We start from the raw sequence: 16,536 nt of genomic DNA, 5'->3' as shown, positions 1-16,536 counted from the left end.
AAAGCCAGGTCCCATGTAAAAGACTGACTACCCTAATACTGCCATGTTGTGAGGAAGCCCAAGCGGACATGTAGAGAGGAGAGTGCTCAACTAACCTGCAGCTCTCAAGCCATCCAAGCCTAGCCACCAAACATAGGAGAGATGAAACCTTCAGGTGATTCAGGTCCTATTAACATAAGACTGAAACGGAATGAGATACCCCAATGTGAGAACGGCCCAGTCAACGTAGAGAACCATACTGCTATCCGAAGTGTCTAAGATTTGGGGGTGTTGGTTACACAGAGACAGAAAACTGGGACAGAGCGTAAGCCTGATGGATAGGGACATAGACCAGTCCACACCTCCATGGTTCTAAAGTTCATGGGGAGCCCACACCATCCCTGGAGCCCTCTAGACCTTGGGTTTCTATTGGACAGTTCTAGGAGGACCGCAGACCAAACTGGGTAACTCATCAGACCAGCCCTAAACCTATCAAATCTGATTGCTGAGCTACCCAAAAGATTCCAATCCTCATCACAACTCTATGACTGGAAGTGACTGTTGTTAGAAACTTTTAAAAAGGCCACTTTTAAGCCTTTAATCTCTTAAACTTTGCAGCCAGTTAGAATTGATGTGGTCTGAGTGCTACTTAAAAAGCAATCCAAACCCAAACTTATACCTCTTCTACACATCGACCACTAAGTATATGAGTGAGAATAGTTGCAGGCTTTAGGATCTATGGTCTTGTCACTAGAGCTGGCTATTTCTAAATAACTACTCTTTCTAAATAACTACTTTAAATTTAAAGGCTCCTATTCAATACTGTGATTGATGAAGGATCTGTGAGTTTTTTAATATACTCTAGATTTACCATTTTGATACTTAAAAAATAAGCAGCTTTCTACTATAAAATAACAAATAAAAACCTATTTTTTCTTTTTCTTTTCTCTAAATTTGCTATAAGGCAGGGGCACTTACCAGAGAGAGAGGCGGGGGAGGAGGGGACGAGAAAGCACTGCCCAGGGGAATGGCCACACCGCAATCCCTCTCCTCCATTCTCCTCTCAGGCTTTGGGGCACACGCGCTCTTGCACACACATGTCCAAACCCCTTTTTTTTTTTTTAACCTTTTTTTTAGGTTTAGTCTGGCTTTAAACTCAGGAATTAGTTATGCCAGATTTAACTTTCATTTTTACTACCTTTCAGAGATATTTTTTGAAAAGTGAATTGTATAAGACTTCTTTGCAAGTGAAATTTTTTACTCCAAGAATTCTATGGAACTGTTACGGGTCTCCATTCTAGTGACCTCTGGGTATTAAGCCTTCATTTTCGGTGCCTTATTCTTAGCATGCTTCCATCATCTCGTTGAGGCCCCAGATGGAATGAGAATCCGAATGGCAGTCACTGGATCTGTCTACTGTTTCCCTTCACCTTTCTCACAGAGGCTCCGGGCGAGGGTGACGGGTGCTGTGTCATGCAGCTGTGCGTTAAATGTCTGGCGCTTCCTACGGGAACAGGGACCATATTTGTACTCTTATTTTTAGTCTACTGCATAAAATGTCGTCGCCAAAGGCAACGAGAGCCGCATCTCGCAGGAACCTGTTTTCATATCCTTAAACGCATTCTTCTGTTATGGCACCTGCACAGCATCAGCTTCCTCTGTGTCCGGTCAGGAGGGAAGAGATCTGCTTTCCAGCTGTAGACGGGATGATGCGTGGAGGACTGGTCATGAACTGGGGTCTCTCTGGAGGAAGCCACCGTGTACACTCTTCCTAATTCTAACTTGGCAATGTAAGTGTTCTTATGTGACTGTTTTGATAATACAAAATGATGTATACTTTAAGTCTTTTCTTGACTTCCTTTTTTCAGAAGATTTCCAAATCAGTTACCTCATTCACTGATACATTCATTCAACAAATATTCATGGAGGCACTCACTGGAGGCCAATGACAAGGCTGCTGCTCTCATGGAGAGATGGGGAGATGGACATTAATCAGACATGTCAAACAAACATACACTTGCAACATGTGATGAACACCATGATGAAGAAAGCTAATGATGCTCTGAGAGCCAGGAGGAATGTGACCTCTGTGGGAGAAGTCCCGCAGAGGAAGGAATGCGTGAGGAAGTGATGGGTAGGGACTAGTGAACAACGTGAACGGGGAGGGAAGTGCGTTCTAGACCGCAGGTTTGCAGCACGTGAAGGAGACCTGTGTGACTGGGCAGAGACAGTAGAGGGAAGTAAGGCATGTGACGAGGCTGGACAGCAGGACGGGGCCAGACTGCACAGACCTTATAGGCCATGGGAAGGAGTCTGCCTTTACCTACGACCAGTCGAGGGCTATTAAAGATTTTAAGCAGGAGCCTAGTAAAGTCATATTTAATTTCGTAAATATCAGCGATCACTGTGTGGAAAATGAACTAGGAGCGGTGGGTAGTTATAGTTTTCATTTTAATTTCAGTCTTTCTCTATTTCATGGAACATTTGCCCCCCAAATGCAGCCAACTGGACTAACTCTCTTTTCTCTCCTCTTGGGAAGTCATAGAAAGACCAGCAGTGAGAGGAAAGGAGGAAACGCTTTGATGGGCCTTGATTTTTGGAGTATCCTTGTCCTGAGCTGATGGGATGAGAATGCTTTTGCTGAGCTTCAGAGAAAGGGCAGAAGTATACCAAACAGAGAGAGGAAAGGCCGTCCACCGAGCCCTGAGGTGTTTCACCCTGGGACATAATACCTAAAATAAAGGTTTAAATTACATGCTGCCTTCCCATCTGGTGAAACCAGGAGGGCCTGGAATGGCCTAACTACAAATTCCCCTCCCCAGCCCTCCCTTGGAAAAGGTCACAGAGTCACACCTCCCTTATCAAACGGACCTACCCCTGAGTAACAGGTTTGAGTTCCCTGCCAACCTACGGGGTTGCCTAAATGAGCCAGCCACCTCTTCTTCTGAGGAACGAGGGCGCTTCACCCTTTTGATACTATGAAGTCTGCCTCCCACCCGCTCTGGTTGTTCGCTGTTTCTGAGGGCAACTGCTGTGTGGCCCTGCACGCCTGTGGTGTTTGCTGCCAACCTGGTCGGTCCGGTGGTGGGTGTTGTATGTTCAGTCATCCCCAAAATCCCTTCTTCACCAATCAGGTGAAAAGAAGATGGCTAAGGGACCAGCAGATGGCATAATGGCTATGTCGCTGGACTCCCATGTAGTCGGCTGTGGTTCGGGTACTGGACCCAGTGGCCTAAACTCACACCGGGCTCGTGTGTGTTTATGCCCAAGATCCCGAGAGAAGAATGGAGGAGAAGGGACTGCGGTGTGGCCATCCCCCCAGGGGGTAATTTCTTGCTTTCTGTCTCTCTGTCCTGGTGAGTGCAAGTACCCTACAGCAAAAACCTCTCAAAAAAGAAAAGAAAAGAAGATGGTCAAAATAGCCCTAATTTGAGGCCAACCCAGGAGCTCTCAAAATTAGAGCCCAGGACGCCTCTCGCACCCCGACTCTCACTGTCTGCAGGAGCCCGCCGGGGCTCAGTGTCCTCGCACACGCCTGGCAAGCAACAGCTCCGTGGGTCTGACATCCAGGCCAGTGAGGGCTGAGTGGACCACAGCAGTTGCCCTTGCCACTGGGCCAGCTGCGGCTGTTAACTAGCTAACGGAAGATTTCATGCTAAAGATCATCAGATAAATCTATGGTAAACTTTCACACCCAGAGAGATGACCCCAAGAGAGTACTGCTTTCCACATGGAAGATTTGGGAGATAAGGCTGAGTCCTGCCGTTGTTGGAGGTCTAGAAAGTTCTCATTCTGTGATGGGGCTCACACAAAACACAACGAGGACACTGGCGGCAGCGTGGACCTCTAATCATCAGGAAGAAAGAAACTTAAGTGGACAGTTTTGACAGTGTGAGCCACTTGTCATGGTGACCTGCTTGTTCAATTAGAATGACTACCACTTCTGACTCACCTCCCCTGGATTCTAGATGTGGTGTATTGCAGAATGCAGTTTTTACACTCACCGCATTTGCCTGACCCACTGAAACATTGTGGTGCCCATTTACTTAAACAAAAAAAGAAAAAAGAAAAAGGAAAAAGGGGAAATCAGCCTCATGGCCCATGGGTTAAAAAAAAAAATAAAGAAAAAGTAGAGTCCTGCTTGGATTTGGCCCTGTCTATTAGAGCCAACAGGAACTGTGACTACTCTCCCCAGCCCCCAGGACGTATGCAAACTACCCACCTGAGCCAGGGTGTGGGTTTTACTCTCTGCTGCTTACAGGTTCCTCGAGGACCCAAGTTCTAACTCCACTCATTCTGGGAATCCCTGAGTTATCCCTTCACTCAACTCCTTCTCTCTTTTTTTGAATAGATTTAGAAGTCACTATCTTCTTTCACTTTCCCTGTGATCTTTCAGTTTCCTGTTTTTCAGTCCCAGAGGCTTATGAGTCAAGTTTCCAAAGCAAATGATCTATAGAAAGGATTTTGCATTTCTAACATCTTTAGCTCCTTTTAATGAATTTCCAAGGTCACATGAATCTGAGCCTTCAGGAATCGGGAGGGATGGCAGATACTGACTCTCCATTTTAACTAAGTAATTGCTGTACTTGCAGGCTTAGGTAAGGGCTAACTCCAACTAACAGGGCCTTCATGCAAGCCTGTTGAGTAGGTAAGTTATGAATGTTTATGTTTGTTTATTTTGGGTTTTTTTTTTTTTTAGAGGTTTTTGCTATAGGGTGTGTGCACTTGCCAGAAAGACAGAGAGACAGCGAGAAATCACCCCCCAGGGGTATGGCCACACCAAAATCCCTTCTCCATTCTCGTCTCGGGATCATGGGCACGCACGCATACATGCCCAGCATGAGTTTAAGCCTCCAGGTCCGGGACTCGAACTGCAGTCGACTACATGGGAATCCAGCAACGTAGCCATCATGCCAACTGCTGGTCCCTGAATGCTTATGTTTTATTTCTTCCAACAAAAAATAAGCTCACCTTAGTTCTGTGTCCCTTACATATCTATCCCAGCACAGTGGTAAAAAATCATTGGAAAAAGACCAACCGGGTTCAAATCCTGTCACGCCACTCATCTAGCCGAGTGGCCTCGGACATTTTATCTATGTCTAACTGAACTAGTTATCTTATTATCTGAATGGCGTCCAAGCATCATGTGAGTTCCAGGATGATCCACTCATTCTTTCATTCATTTATTCACTGAGGGCACAAGTGCTGACCAGAGAGACAGGAAAGGAAGAGGAGAAAGTACCCATCAATGGGGTGTGGTCACACCACAATCCCTTCTCTTCCACTTCTCCATCCTGGCAGTATTTTGTACATGCACACACACATATGCACTCAATATGTTTCAAGCCTCCGTGGCTGGGATTCAAACTGCAGTTGACCATGTGGCCTCTGACTCCCTTAACTACTATGCTATGAGGCCAGCCCAGGCCCTTGTGTTTAACCGCCTCCAGATATTTCACCTAACCAGCTAGAGGCAACTCAAACAGGTAAAGAAAGAATCATTATCTCTGCTCTCTCCACTCCACCCACACGTGCTCTTCCAGACCTCCCAACGCAGGTGCATCAGTTCAGTTTCCCAAGCCAGAAATCCTACGGACACCTCACATCTCCCTTCCCAGTCCATCTATCTCATCGGTTCATTTAGAAAACAGAGCATGCTGGTATTGTGCAGGGACTCGAGATAAACGGGAGAAGGCAGACTCTCCTAGACTACAGTGGGGAAGATGAGCAATGAATACATAAAGAAATGGGGTGAGCACAGCTTAGGATAAAGGGTCTGAAAGAAGCTATGATAGAAACAAACAATGGAGTTACATCTGACAGAGGTCAGGGGTGGCCTCTCCAAGGACTGAATTTATACCAGGTCTGAATATCGAGAAGCATAGTAGTTGAGTGTTGTGCAAAGGGAGTTAGAACCCACACAGCTGACTGGTTCAAATCCTGGCTCTGGTGGCTTGAAAACCACACTGGGCACATGTACATGTGCCCAGAATCCTAATGAGGCAGAGAATAGAAGAAAAAGGGATTACAGTGTGACCAGACCCCATTGGGAGGTGCTCTGTTTTTGTTTTTGTTTTTTCCCCTCTCTATTGCACATGCACACAAACCCTTTGAACATTAAAAAAAAGGGGGGGGGGAGCTGATTGTGACAAGATGGAGAAGGAGTATTCCAGAGGGACAGTAGTACAAAGCAAAGAAATAGGAAAGAAATGAATGTGTCCCAGGAGGTCAGATGGCCTGCACGACTGAAACGTCTAAGACATGATTCCTACCTTGTAAGTCTATCCAGCAAGGGACATAGGCTTAGTTCATTTTCTTACTGTCTCATAAACTATGTTGGTCCCATCTGACTGAAACAGAAGCTCTAAGAAGGGCAAACTCCACCCAGGCAAGCATAATCCTGGGAGTTATATGAGGCTCGTGAGATATGAGCAGGTCCCCATGGGTTGAGGAGTCTGGAAACATTCAGTGGGTGAGAACAGGCATTCCCAACAGGAGAGGCGGTGTGAGCCAGGCCTAGAAAGCAGGATGACATGTGCTGAGATTACAGGTAGACTTGACTAGGTCCCCAGACTGGAAGGCAAGTGGGTGAAGATTTAAAAAGAAAAGGGCTGGGGCATAATGGTTAGTTACGTCATTGGACTTCCACAGAGTAGACCGTGGTTTGAGTCCCAGACCCAGCAGGTTAAACTCACACTGGGCACATGTGTGTTCATGCCCAAAATCCTGAGAGGAGAATGGAGAAGGAATTGTGGCATGGCCATCCTTCCTAGGAGATGATTTCTTGCTTTCTGTCTCTCTGGTAAGCGCACATACCCTATAACAAAAAAACCTCCCCCCACTAAAAAAAAAAACAACAAGAGAAAGGCTGAGTTGTCTGGATAAGTTGAAAAGTCAAGATGGGCTGAGAGGGACATGAAGAACAGTGACTTAAGGATATCTGCAGACAGTGCTGAGATGTTGAGTAGAAGACAAACCCCAGGGAAGTCTGCTGGGACCACATAGGAGTGTACTGATTTGGTGCGTGCACACGCTTTTCAAGCCACTGGAGCAGGGATTTCAACCACTTGGTCATCCTTGTAGGGGCCAGTTCCCTTTTCAACTGCAATGGCTAATTTCTTATCTTACACTTAAAAATTTGTTAAGGAGGTAGATAGAGCTCATGTTACCAATGAAATTTTAAAAATAAAAAACGGAAAAAATGTTAATTTTATGTTATGTAAATTCCATCTAAATTTAAAAGAAATAAATTAATGAAGAAGTATAAAGGAGGGGCCGGTAGGTGGCGTGGTGGATAAGGATGCTGGACTCCCACATGGCTGACCACAGTTCAAATCCTAGACCTGGATTCACCTGGCTTGCTTTCTCACTTTTCTTCTCTTTCTCACTCTGGCCCTCTCTGATCAAATTAAGATAAATAAATGGATAAATAAAGTTAAATAAAATAAATAATTATTAAATAAAATAAAAAGAAGTATAAAGCAGTGTATGGTACATGAGGCCAAACAACTGAGTGTTAAAATCAATTGCCAAAGCTCATTATTACCATCCTAGAATAAACTGTCATGGTATAAGAATAAATCTGAAAATTTTCTAAGCATATAATTATAACTTCAATGTTATTATTACATTTTTTAAGTTGTTTTTATTTTTTAAATTTCTTCCATGCATGTCAAGACAGAGAGAGATGGCAACCCCTAACAGGGCCTCGATGCCACAGTCCACTCCCAGCCTTAGCGGGCCCTGGACTGTGAGCCCACGTGCCAGGTACACTCAGGGAGGTCTCGAGACTTAAAGCTGGAAGCTCCCTATGTGGGCCAGTCTCGCGGAGTGACACCTTTTACCGCCGTATCAGTGTCCATCCCCTACTAAACTGGACTTTCACACATGAGAGTATTAATTCCTTAGCACTACTGCCCGCTGGTTGTTCCTATGATAGAACACCTGGATACTAACGACACACTTTTTTTCAGCTCTTCAAAGGTGGTGGTAAGGTATTTTTCAGTGGCCTCTGCCAGTACAGACCCTGTGTATAGTGACATTACCACTGAACCGTAAGTTTTCCTTTCTCCTAGACACTCTGACCATAGGAAATACATACTCTTCAACTTCCATACTAGAAAATTGGGTTGATGGTGATGACGTAATTTCAAACAATCCCACAAAGTGAAGCTTTTTGTGCACCCCACGTAAAGATACTTCCTGAATATTTTAAGAGCAAGTAAAAGATCATTTCTTCACTGGATTGGCCCCCTGCCCTTGTGGTTAAGGAGTCAGAGTCCACATGCTGACCATGGTTTGAATACCAGCTGGGCAACTTGAAAAACACACCAGGTGCATGTGTAAGCATGCTCAAAACCTTGACAGAGACACGGAGAAATGGAGGAGAAGGGATTGTGGCATGGCATGCCCCACTGGGGGGTGTATTCACCTTCATTTCCTCTCTATCTTCCAAGCACACATTCCCTCTGGCATATTTTTAAAAAGATGATTTCTTAAAAAAAAAAAAAGAAAGAAAGAAAAAAAAAGGGAACCAGCAGTTAGCATAATGGCTATGTTTGCTGGACTCCCACGTAGTCGACCGCGGTTCGCGTCCTGGACCCGGTGGCTTAAAACTCACACCGGGCGCATGTGCGTGCGTGCGTGCCCAAGATCCCGAGAGGAGAATGGAGGAGAAGGGATTACGGCATGACCATCCCTCCTCGGGGGTGACTTCTCGCTTTCTGTCTCTCTGTTTCTCTCTGTCTATCTGGCGAGCACATGCACCCTATAGCAAAAACCTCTCAAAAAAAAAAAAAAAGATGATTTCTTTGGGACCAGCAGTTAGCATAATGGCTATGTTGCTGGACTCTCATGTAATCGACCGCGGTTTGAGTCCTGGGCCCAGTGGCTTAAACTCATGCCAGGCACGTGTGAGTGTGTGTCCAAGATCCCGAGAGGAGAATGGAAGAGAAGGGATTGCGGCATGGCCATCCCCCCATGGAGTAATTTCTCACTTTTTGTCTCTGTCTCTGTCTTTCCGGTGCGCATACTTGCCCCATAGCAAAAACCTCTTAAAAAAAAAAAAGATTTCTTCACTCCTATTTTAAATTTCTAGTATTTCTGCATGTACTGCATTATTATCTAAATTATTATCTAGTCTCAAAACCTCTCCTAATAATCTGCCAACTGATTTTTCTATTAAACTGTTTGAAAGTTCTTATTTATTTATTTAGTTAGTTAGTTAGTTAGGAGAGGTTTTTGCTATAGGGTGCGTGTGCTCGCCAGGAAGACAGAGAGAGACAGAAAGTGAGAAATCACACCCCAGGGGGAATGGCCACACCAATCCCTTCTCCTCCATTCTCCTCTCAGTATCTTGGGCACGCATGCACACACGCCCAGTGTGAGTTTAAGCCACCGGGTCCGGGACTCAAACCACGGTCAACTACATGTAAGTCCAGTGACATAGCCATTACACTAACTGCTGGCCCCTGAAAGTTCTTATTTATTTTTGAACATAATATAGTTTCCAATTATTGCTTTATTTTATTTTCAAATCATCAATTTAAACATGAACTTAAATTATGGATAGAATTTCAACATATAAAGTACCCAAGGAGATTTTTTTTCATCTCAGTTCAACTAGAATGATCGCCCAAATTCAAAAGTGAATATTCACGCGGTAACGATAAATCCCAATGATGAGCCTCACTCTTCCCGTGGACATTCATATTTCGATTAGAAATGGCAGTTACTTACATGAGGCCAGAATCACTGATCCCCACCGATCACAGTTCGAAGATGCCAGAGCTCACGTGGAAGTGGGCGCTTGACTGCTTGGCCTCCTGAGGTTGCTGCCAAAACCAAATCAAAAGTCTGAGGTGGGTGGTGGTGTGTTCCTAGCAAGGGTACCAGAGACAGGGAGTGGGCTATGAGGAGATGAGCATTCTGGACAATTCTCAGGGCAGGAAAGGGGTAACTTTTACCCTCAACTGACCCGGTGAAAGTGACTGCACTGTCATCCTACTTCCTGCTGGATCTTCTAGTGCACAGTGAGTGGAATTCACTGGAAGGGAAACCCAGGAAAGGGGAAGTAACTGCAGAAGGAGGCAGGGTGCTACTCTGCAAACGCGTCCTGTCGGCTGCAGTAACGTCCACACGCAGCTCATGTCGCTTGGCACATTTCACATCACACGGCACTAACGCGTCAGTTATAAAGCTACTAAGATGTGCAGTATTCCCTGTTTTTTCCAGTGGCTACGCTTAAGGATAGAAAAACCTAGGGAAATCCCAAGAGAAGGCTTTGCAATTCGCTCGGGCGGACTCAGAGGCTTTCCTCACCTCCATCCAAACCACCACACATTGCGGTGTTATAACACACTGATGTTCTGGAGGCTGACAGGTCCTGCTTTCATCCCCTTAGCTACCCGTTATTTCCAACTATTATCTTACGGTAGGTAGAGGGAGGTACAACGAATCAGAAAGTTCACTCAGCTGTAAAACGGGAATCTGAGTGCCATGTGAAGGTGGTTTTCAAAACAGAAATGCTTTGTTCCAAGCCAAAGAAATCAGGATTCCTTCTGTGTGAGATTCAGATCTGCTGGAGACCTTTTATTTGGTTAATAATTCAGTGATTGGGGCCGGCAGGTGGCTTGGCAGTTAAGGACACGGGACCCCCACATGGCCAACCGTGGTTCAAGTCCCAAACCTGGTGGCTGGTGCTCTCTCTCTCTCTCTCTCTCTCGGTCCCTGTCTGGTCAAATTAAAATATATAAAGTTAAATAAAAATAATTATTTAAAAAATAATTCAGTGACTGGAGACAGGAAAGATCAACTCAGTGTATTTCAGAAAAACATCTTCACTAGAGAAAGCGGCAGGTGACTTTTCCTAATAAGACAAGCCACAAAGAAGTCACCTTTCACACGATTTTTTGTTTTGTTTTGATTCAAACTTGAAGTTGTCTGATACGCGATCACAGGAAGTGCCTCGAAGGTCGCGTTTCCCGGAAAGCCTCTTTGCTTCCTGCGGCAGCCCCTTCTTTCCTAACGTCTCTAGTTTAACTATTACAGGGGAGCCTTAGCCACCATCGCCGGAGTGAAGCTGGGGACACCGAAGCTTGGGATGGACGAGGAGGTGAGGGCTTGCCAAGGGCTGGAGAATGCTGGCTCGGAATACAGGAGGTCACACACCTTCCTGAAGTTAGTCGACTTAATCCTCCCAAAGGGGATCGATGCACCCTGGTTGTCAACTTTTCCCATTACAAGCCCTGCAAGTCCCATACCCTGGGAAATCTCTGAGTCCCAGGCAAACCAGATGGCTGATCGCTTAAGACCTCGCCTCCACATACATACAAGATGTCCTGAGCGGGAGTCAGAGCGCCACAAGCTTTTCAGGTTAAATGTGTGTGTTAGGTCGTGCCGAAATCATGATGTAGTTTTCTATGTTTTTCTATGCAAAAATGCATCATGGCTTTTCCGATGGCCCAATACTGTGAACCTTTGTCTCACAGCATCCGTCTTTTTCTACCACTGAATAGAATGCCACTTACTGTAAAATACCATTAAGATTTTTTAAAATTAGTTAGCAGGTGCGTGTGCTTGCAGGAGAGCAAGAGAGACAGAGAGAAGCACTCCCATGGAGGATGGCCTCACTGAAATCTTCCCCGTTTCTCCCTCCTGCTGGGGTCTTGGGCACACTTGTACATGTAGCTGAGGTGTGTCTCAGGCTGCTGTGTCCAGGACACAGACCATGTAGTTGGCCACATGGGATCCAGCCCCCTTAATAGCACACCACTGGCTGGACCAAGAATTGGTTTTTATTGCCTTTTTAATTGCCAGAGGGCAGGTGTGTGTGTGTGTGTATGTGAGAGAGAGAGAGAAAGCACCCCCAAACGGGGCATGGTCACACCACAATCCTTTCCCCACTTTTCCATCCCATCGGGATTTGCGGAACACATACACAGATGCCCGGTGTGTTTTTCAGCTCAATCTCTCTCTCTTTTTATTGGAGAGGTTTTTGCTATAGGGCACATGCGCTCACCAGACAGAGACAGAAAGTGAGAAATCACCCTCCAGGGGGGATGGCCACAACGCAATCCCTTCTCCTCCATTCTCCTCTCGGGATCTTGGGCATGCACGCACACGCGCCCGGCATGAGTTTTAAGCCACTGGGTCCAGGACGCGAACCACGGTCGACTACATGGGAGTCCAGCGACATAGCCACTACGCTAACTGCTGGTCCCTAGCTCTCTCTCTTAACTACTATGCTATGGGACAGCCTGGTCTTGAATTTTTTTAAACTCTGATTTTGTTTAAATAGGAGATTATTTTCTGTGCTTACAAAAATTATTTTGTGGGGAAATGACTACTTACCTAATGGAGTTACTGCTTTGTACTTCTCCCTCAAGCCCTTGTTCCCTGCCATGAATCTGAGTGTACACACACACACATACACACACCTATACCAAAGTCCTCCCAAAAGAAAACAAACCACACTATCCCAAGATTAAAGACAGTAAATTAAATTCTTTGTGGCTTAATCTGAACTGAAATCTTCTGTTTACAATGTTTCTACGGAGTTAGCAACTATGTTAGTTCCTACTGCTGCTGTAACAGATGACCAGCTTTGTGGTTTAGAACAACAAAATTTTATTCTCAGTTCTGGAGGCGAGAATACGACAGGGCTCTTACAAGCTAAAGCCAAGGGGCCGGCAGGGCTGAGTTGCTAGGCTCTTGGGGGGCCCACCTCCTTGCCCTTCCCAGCTTTATTCCCGACTCCTGGCCCCTGCGGTCCCTGCGAGCAATCCTCTCACTCTGCCCTGAGCCTCTGTTCTCCCACCTACTTCTGAGACTCTTCGGTCCCTTCCTCCCATGTGCTCAAGGACCCTTGCAATTCAAGTGGGCTCACCCAGATAATCTAGAATCATCTCCCCACCTCAAGACTGTTACATCTGCAGAGTAGCAGTCACAGGTTCTGGAGATGAGGACGTGGATAGCCTTGGGGGCCAACACCCTACCGACCGCAGTAATTTCGACACCACCTTCAACGCTATCAGGGCAACGCTGTGGACCTTTGTGTCTTATTTTCCTCAGTCTACCAGGAACTTTCAAATATTTAGGCACCTCGCAGTTTCTAAACACATTTGGAAAGATATTTAGAAAAGATACGATTCGCTTTACGTGATCCTGTTTCCCTGTCATCGGGGAAGGCGATGAAATGGACAGGGGTCTCCTGACTGTCGTCTCCACAGCAGGCTTTCTCTCGTCCTGGGAGGACCCCACGATCTTCAACATGTCTTACTTTGGCTCACACCAACTAATGGAACCAGGTCGAACCACAGAAAGGCTCCACGTAATGCTGTACGATGTTTGCGAGGGGACAGGACGGTGTCACAGCATTGTCAAGCTATGTAAATAGTTAAGAGCGAAGATTCTGCAAGGACATAGACTCGAATCCTGACTCAGCCGCACAGACGCCCTCGCCCAGTTCCAGTTCTACTTACTGGTGCTTACTGAGGTCCCCGTGACTGGGTGAGCCCAAGCCTACAGAGCACTGGGCCGCAGCTCAGCTTTGGCATCAGAAAGGTCGTACTACACCGGACACTCACACTCACAGCTGCCCCTGCCACAGGGCGAAGAGATAAGAGACCCCGAGGGGAAGGGTGTGGATGAGAAGGACAGACTAATAAAGCGGGGGTCAGACAGACCAATCTCTCTGATGGAGAGCACCCAGGCCTGAGTCGCTCTGTGCTCTTCTTTAATAGAGGAGGCAAAGCCCGAAGCTTCAGCTGGGGAGCGCCTCGTGGTCCTAAACGAGCCTCTCCTGCCTCCTCTGGCGGACACTCAGGTTTACTTTGTAGAGCCCAGCAGTAATTTTGCCTTTGTTTAGAGCTTTCAATGCCCTACAGCAATAGCACAAAGACATCTACTTTAAGGCCTCCCTGCACACAACAGTGTTCCTCATTGTACAATGAAACAGACTCCCCAAATCTAAATCACTTGTCATTTAAAAAAAAAAAAAATTAAATAACTTGCCTAAGGACACACGGCTAGTGAATAATCGTAAATATATGCGCTACCTTGCACAGTATTCACCCTGAAACAACTCTGTCCACATCCTCTTAGGTCAGAGGTCCCTTTTAAAACATCTTCTCTCAGGATTTGCAGAATCTGTTTCTAGACAAGCTTTCCTTACGAAATTGGTAGACTGAAATTTAGTGATGTGTTGATTGAGGAATAAGACATTTCAGTTAGGGTTTTTTTAGTTTGTTTGTTGGTTGCTTTATTTTTTATTTTTTTTTTTTAATAATTTGCCAGAGGGTACATGTGCTCACCAGAGAGAGAAAGAGAAAGAGAGGAAATGAGAAAGCACCCTGATGAGGCATGGTCATGCCACCATCCTTTCTTTTCCATCTTTCCTTCCTTTCAGGGTTTTGCACAAGCATGCACATGTGCCTGGCATGTTTCACAAACCATGGGGTCCAGGACTCGAACCATGTCAAGTGGATGGCCATGTGGGATCCAGCCACTTGAACCACCAGGCCATGGACTGGCCCCATTTCAGTTTTATTTTACAAATGACTATAACTTATTAGCAGAGTTCTAGATTTTCAGTCTAGTATTTTTAAGACAAATAATAGGGAAAAGGGGATTAATCTGAGGAATCATTTCCGTGGATAAAGCAAGATGCTTCTCTTCTTTGATGTGTATAATTTAGATTCTACTGCTTATACCATTTTCTCTCTGTCCTTACTTAACATTAGAGCAAAAGCATTTCCTCCACATAATTAAATATACTTCATAATATTTTTAGGAGTAGCTTTGAGATAGTTTTTCTCTAAACAAAAATAATCAAGTTCACTGTACACATTTTAGAAAATGCGGCTAAGCCTGAAGAGTAAAAATCATCTATAGTTTCACCCCTCCCAGAATTACCGATGCAAAGACTTTGCTTTATAATTTGCCATCCTTTTTCAAACACAAAAACTTCACTTCCCAGTGTACGTACTGCTCTGTAACATTTTTCCATTTATCTTGATTATTATCCACAGCATAGTATCATGTTTGTTTGTCCAGTAGATATTATAGTAGTTATCTGACTAAGTTGTCATTTTATTTGCAAGTAGGCTTCCCATACCGCATTGTAGACTTCAAGGACGAGAACCGTTGTCTTATCTGCCCTGGCCTAGTAACAAGTCTCACGGTGCATGGCACATGGCAAGTGGCCACTCAAACGTGCGTTCTCTGAAATTCTTCAACTTTCCTTCTAATTAAAACTTCTTCTTCATATGCCTGAATATTTAACTCCATAAAACAGAAATACGATGGAAAGGTGTGCTCGTCTTTTCCGCAGTAACCTAGAGTGAGAGCTCTCTGATCAGATATGCCTGGGTCTAAATCTCTTCATTACTTACAAACGAAAGGACTCTGAGTTAAGTTACTGAATCTTTTTAAGCCTCAGTAGTTATCTCTACGTAAAAGGAGTGTCTCACAAGGTAACTATTATTAAGCCTGCATATTTATTAATTTGAAGATATCTACTAGGGGGCCAGATGGTACCCTGCAAGGCAATCCTCCATGGGAAGGTTCCCGGTTCATGTCCAGAGACCTCCCAGGGGATGTGAGGCTAGCTGAAGGGTAGAGCCCTCCCTGGGGATGTGAGGCTAGCTGAAGGGTAGAGATGGAGGGTGGCTTTCATGACTCTGTTGAAGGTGCTCTCTGTCTCTGTTGCTCATGGAAAAAAATAACAAGCTTTTTGAAAAGTCTATTGAGGGACCAGCAGGTGGTGTAGTGGTCAAGTCACTGGACTCCCACATGGCTGACTGCAGTTTGAGTCCCGGACCAGGTGGCTTGAAAATCATGCCAAGCACATGTGCATACAGGCCCAAAATCCCAGGAGGAGAATGGAGGAGAAGGGATTGCGGTGTGGCCATCCCCCTGGGGGTGATTTCTCGCTTTCTGTCTCTCTATCTCTGTCTTTCTGGCGAGCGCATGCGCCCTATAGCAAAGACCTCTCCAAAATCATCATCATCATCATCACAAGTTAATGAAAAAACCATGCATGGATTTCAAATATTTTTTGCATCAAATGAACTTTTTCTATCTTCCATGAACTTGAGGTCCACTTACACACATTTAAGTGAGTATAGGCATTAATTAATTTCAGAGCTACTAAAAAGGATATTAGAAAAGATTTATTTTGGGGGCAGGCAGGTGGTGTGGTAGTTGAGGGCACTGGACTCCCACATGGCTGACAGTGGTCCGAGTCCTGGACCTGGCTCCTTGCTTTCTCACTTTCTCTCTATCTCTCTCTCTCTCTGGTCAAATTAAAATAAATTAAATTAAATAAATAATTCTTTAAAAAAAGAAACGGATTTCTTGGGACCAGCAGTTAGCATAATGGCTATGTCACTGGACTCCCATGTAGTCGACCGCAGTTCAAATCCCAGACCCAGTGGCTTAAATTCACGCCGGGCGCGTGTGCGTGCGTGCCCAAGATCCTTGAGAGGAGAATGGAGAAGAAGGGATTGCAGCGTGGCCATCCCCCCTGGGGGGTGATTTCTCGCTTTCTGTCTCTCT

General features: G+C 45.4%; 2 protein-coding genes across 2 annotated transcripts in view; one reads left to right on the top strand and one right to left on the bottom strand.

The window, feature by feature from the left end:
• Window positions 1-1,821, top strand: part of P2RX7 (purinergic receptor P2X 7) — a 41,143-nt gene extending 39,322 nt beyond the window's left edge. Inside the window, exon 15 of the mRNA XM_027772203.1 lies at window positions 1,626-1,821. Within this exon, the coding sequence (XP_027628004.1) occupies window positions 1,626-1,754 (129 nt within the window). The 3' untranslated portion in view covers window positions 1,755-1,821. The remainder of the gene's footprint in view (window positions 1-1,625) is intronic.
• IFT81 (intraflagellar transport 81) overlaps window positions 1-16,536 on the bottom strand; it is a 165,735-nt gene that overhangs the window by 139,870 nt on the left and 9,329 nt on the right. Inside the window, exon 3 of the mRNA XM_014588119.2 lies at window positions 9,718-9,812. The gene's annotated coding sequence lies outside the window, so the exon portion shown is untranslated. The remainder of the gene's footprint in view (window positions 1-9,717; window positions 9,813-16,536) is intronic.

The sequence above is a fragment of the Tupaia chinensis genome, unplaced genomic scaffold (assembly GCF_000334495.1).
Source record: "Tupaia chinensis unplaced genomic scaffold, TupChi_1.0 Scaffold000258_1, whole genome shotgun sequence".
Classification (NCBI taxonomy): Eukaryota; Metazoa; Chordata; class Mammalia; order Scandentia; family Tupaiidae; genus Tupaia; species Tupaia belangeri.
The sequence above is the reverse complement of the archived record's forward strand: the minus strand, read 5'-3'. Positions and strand labels throughout refer to the sequence as shown.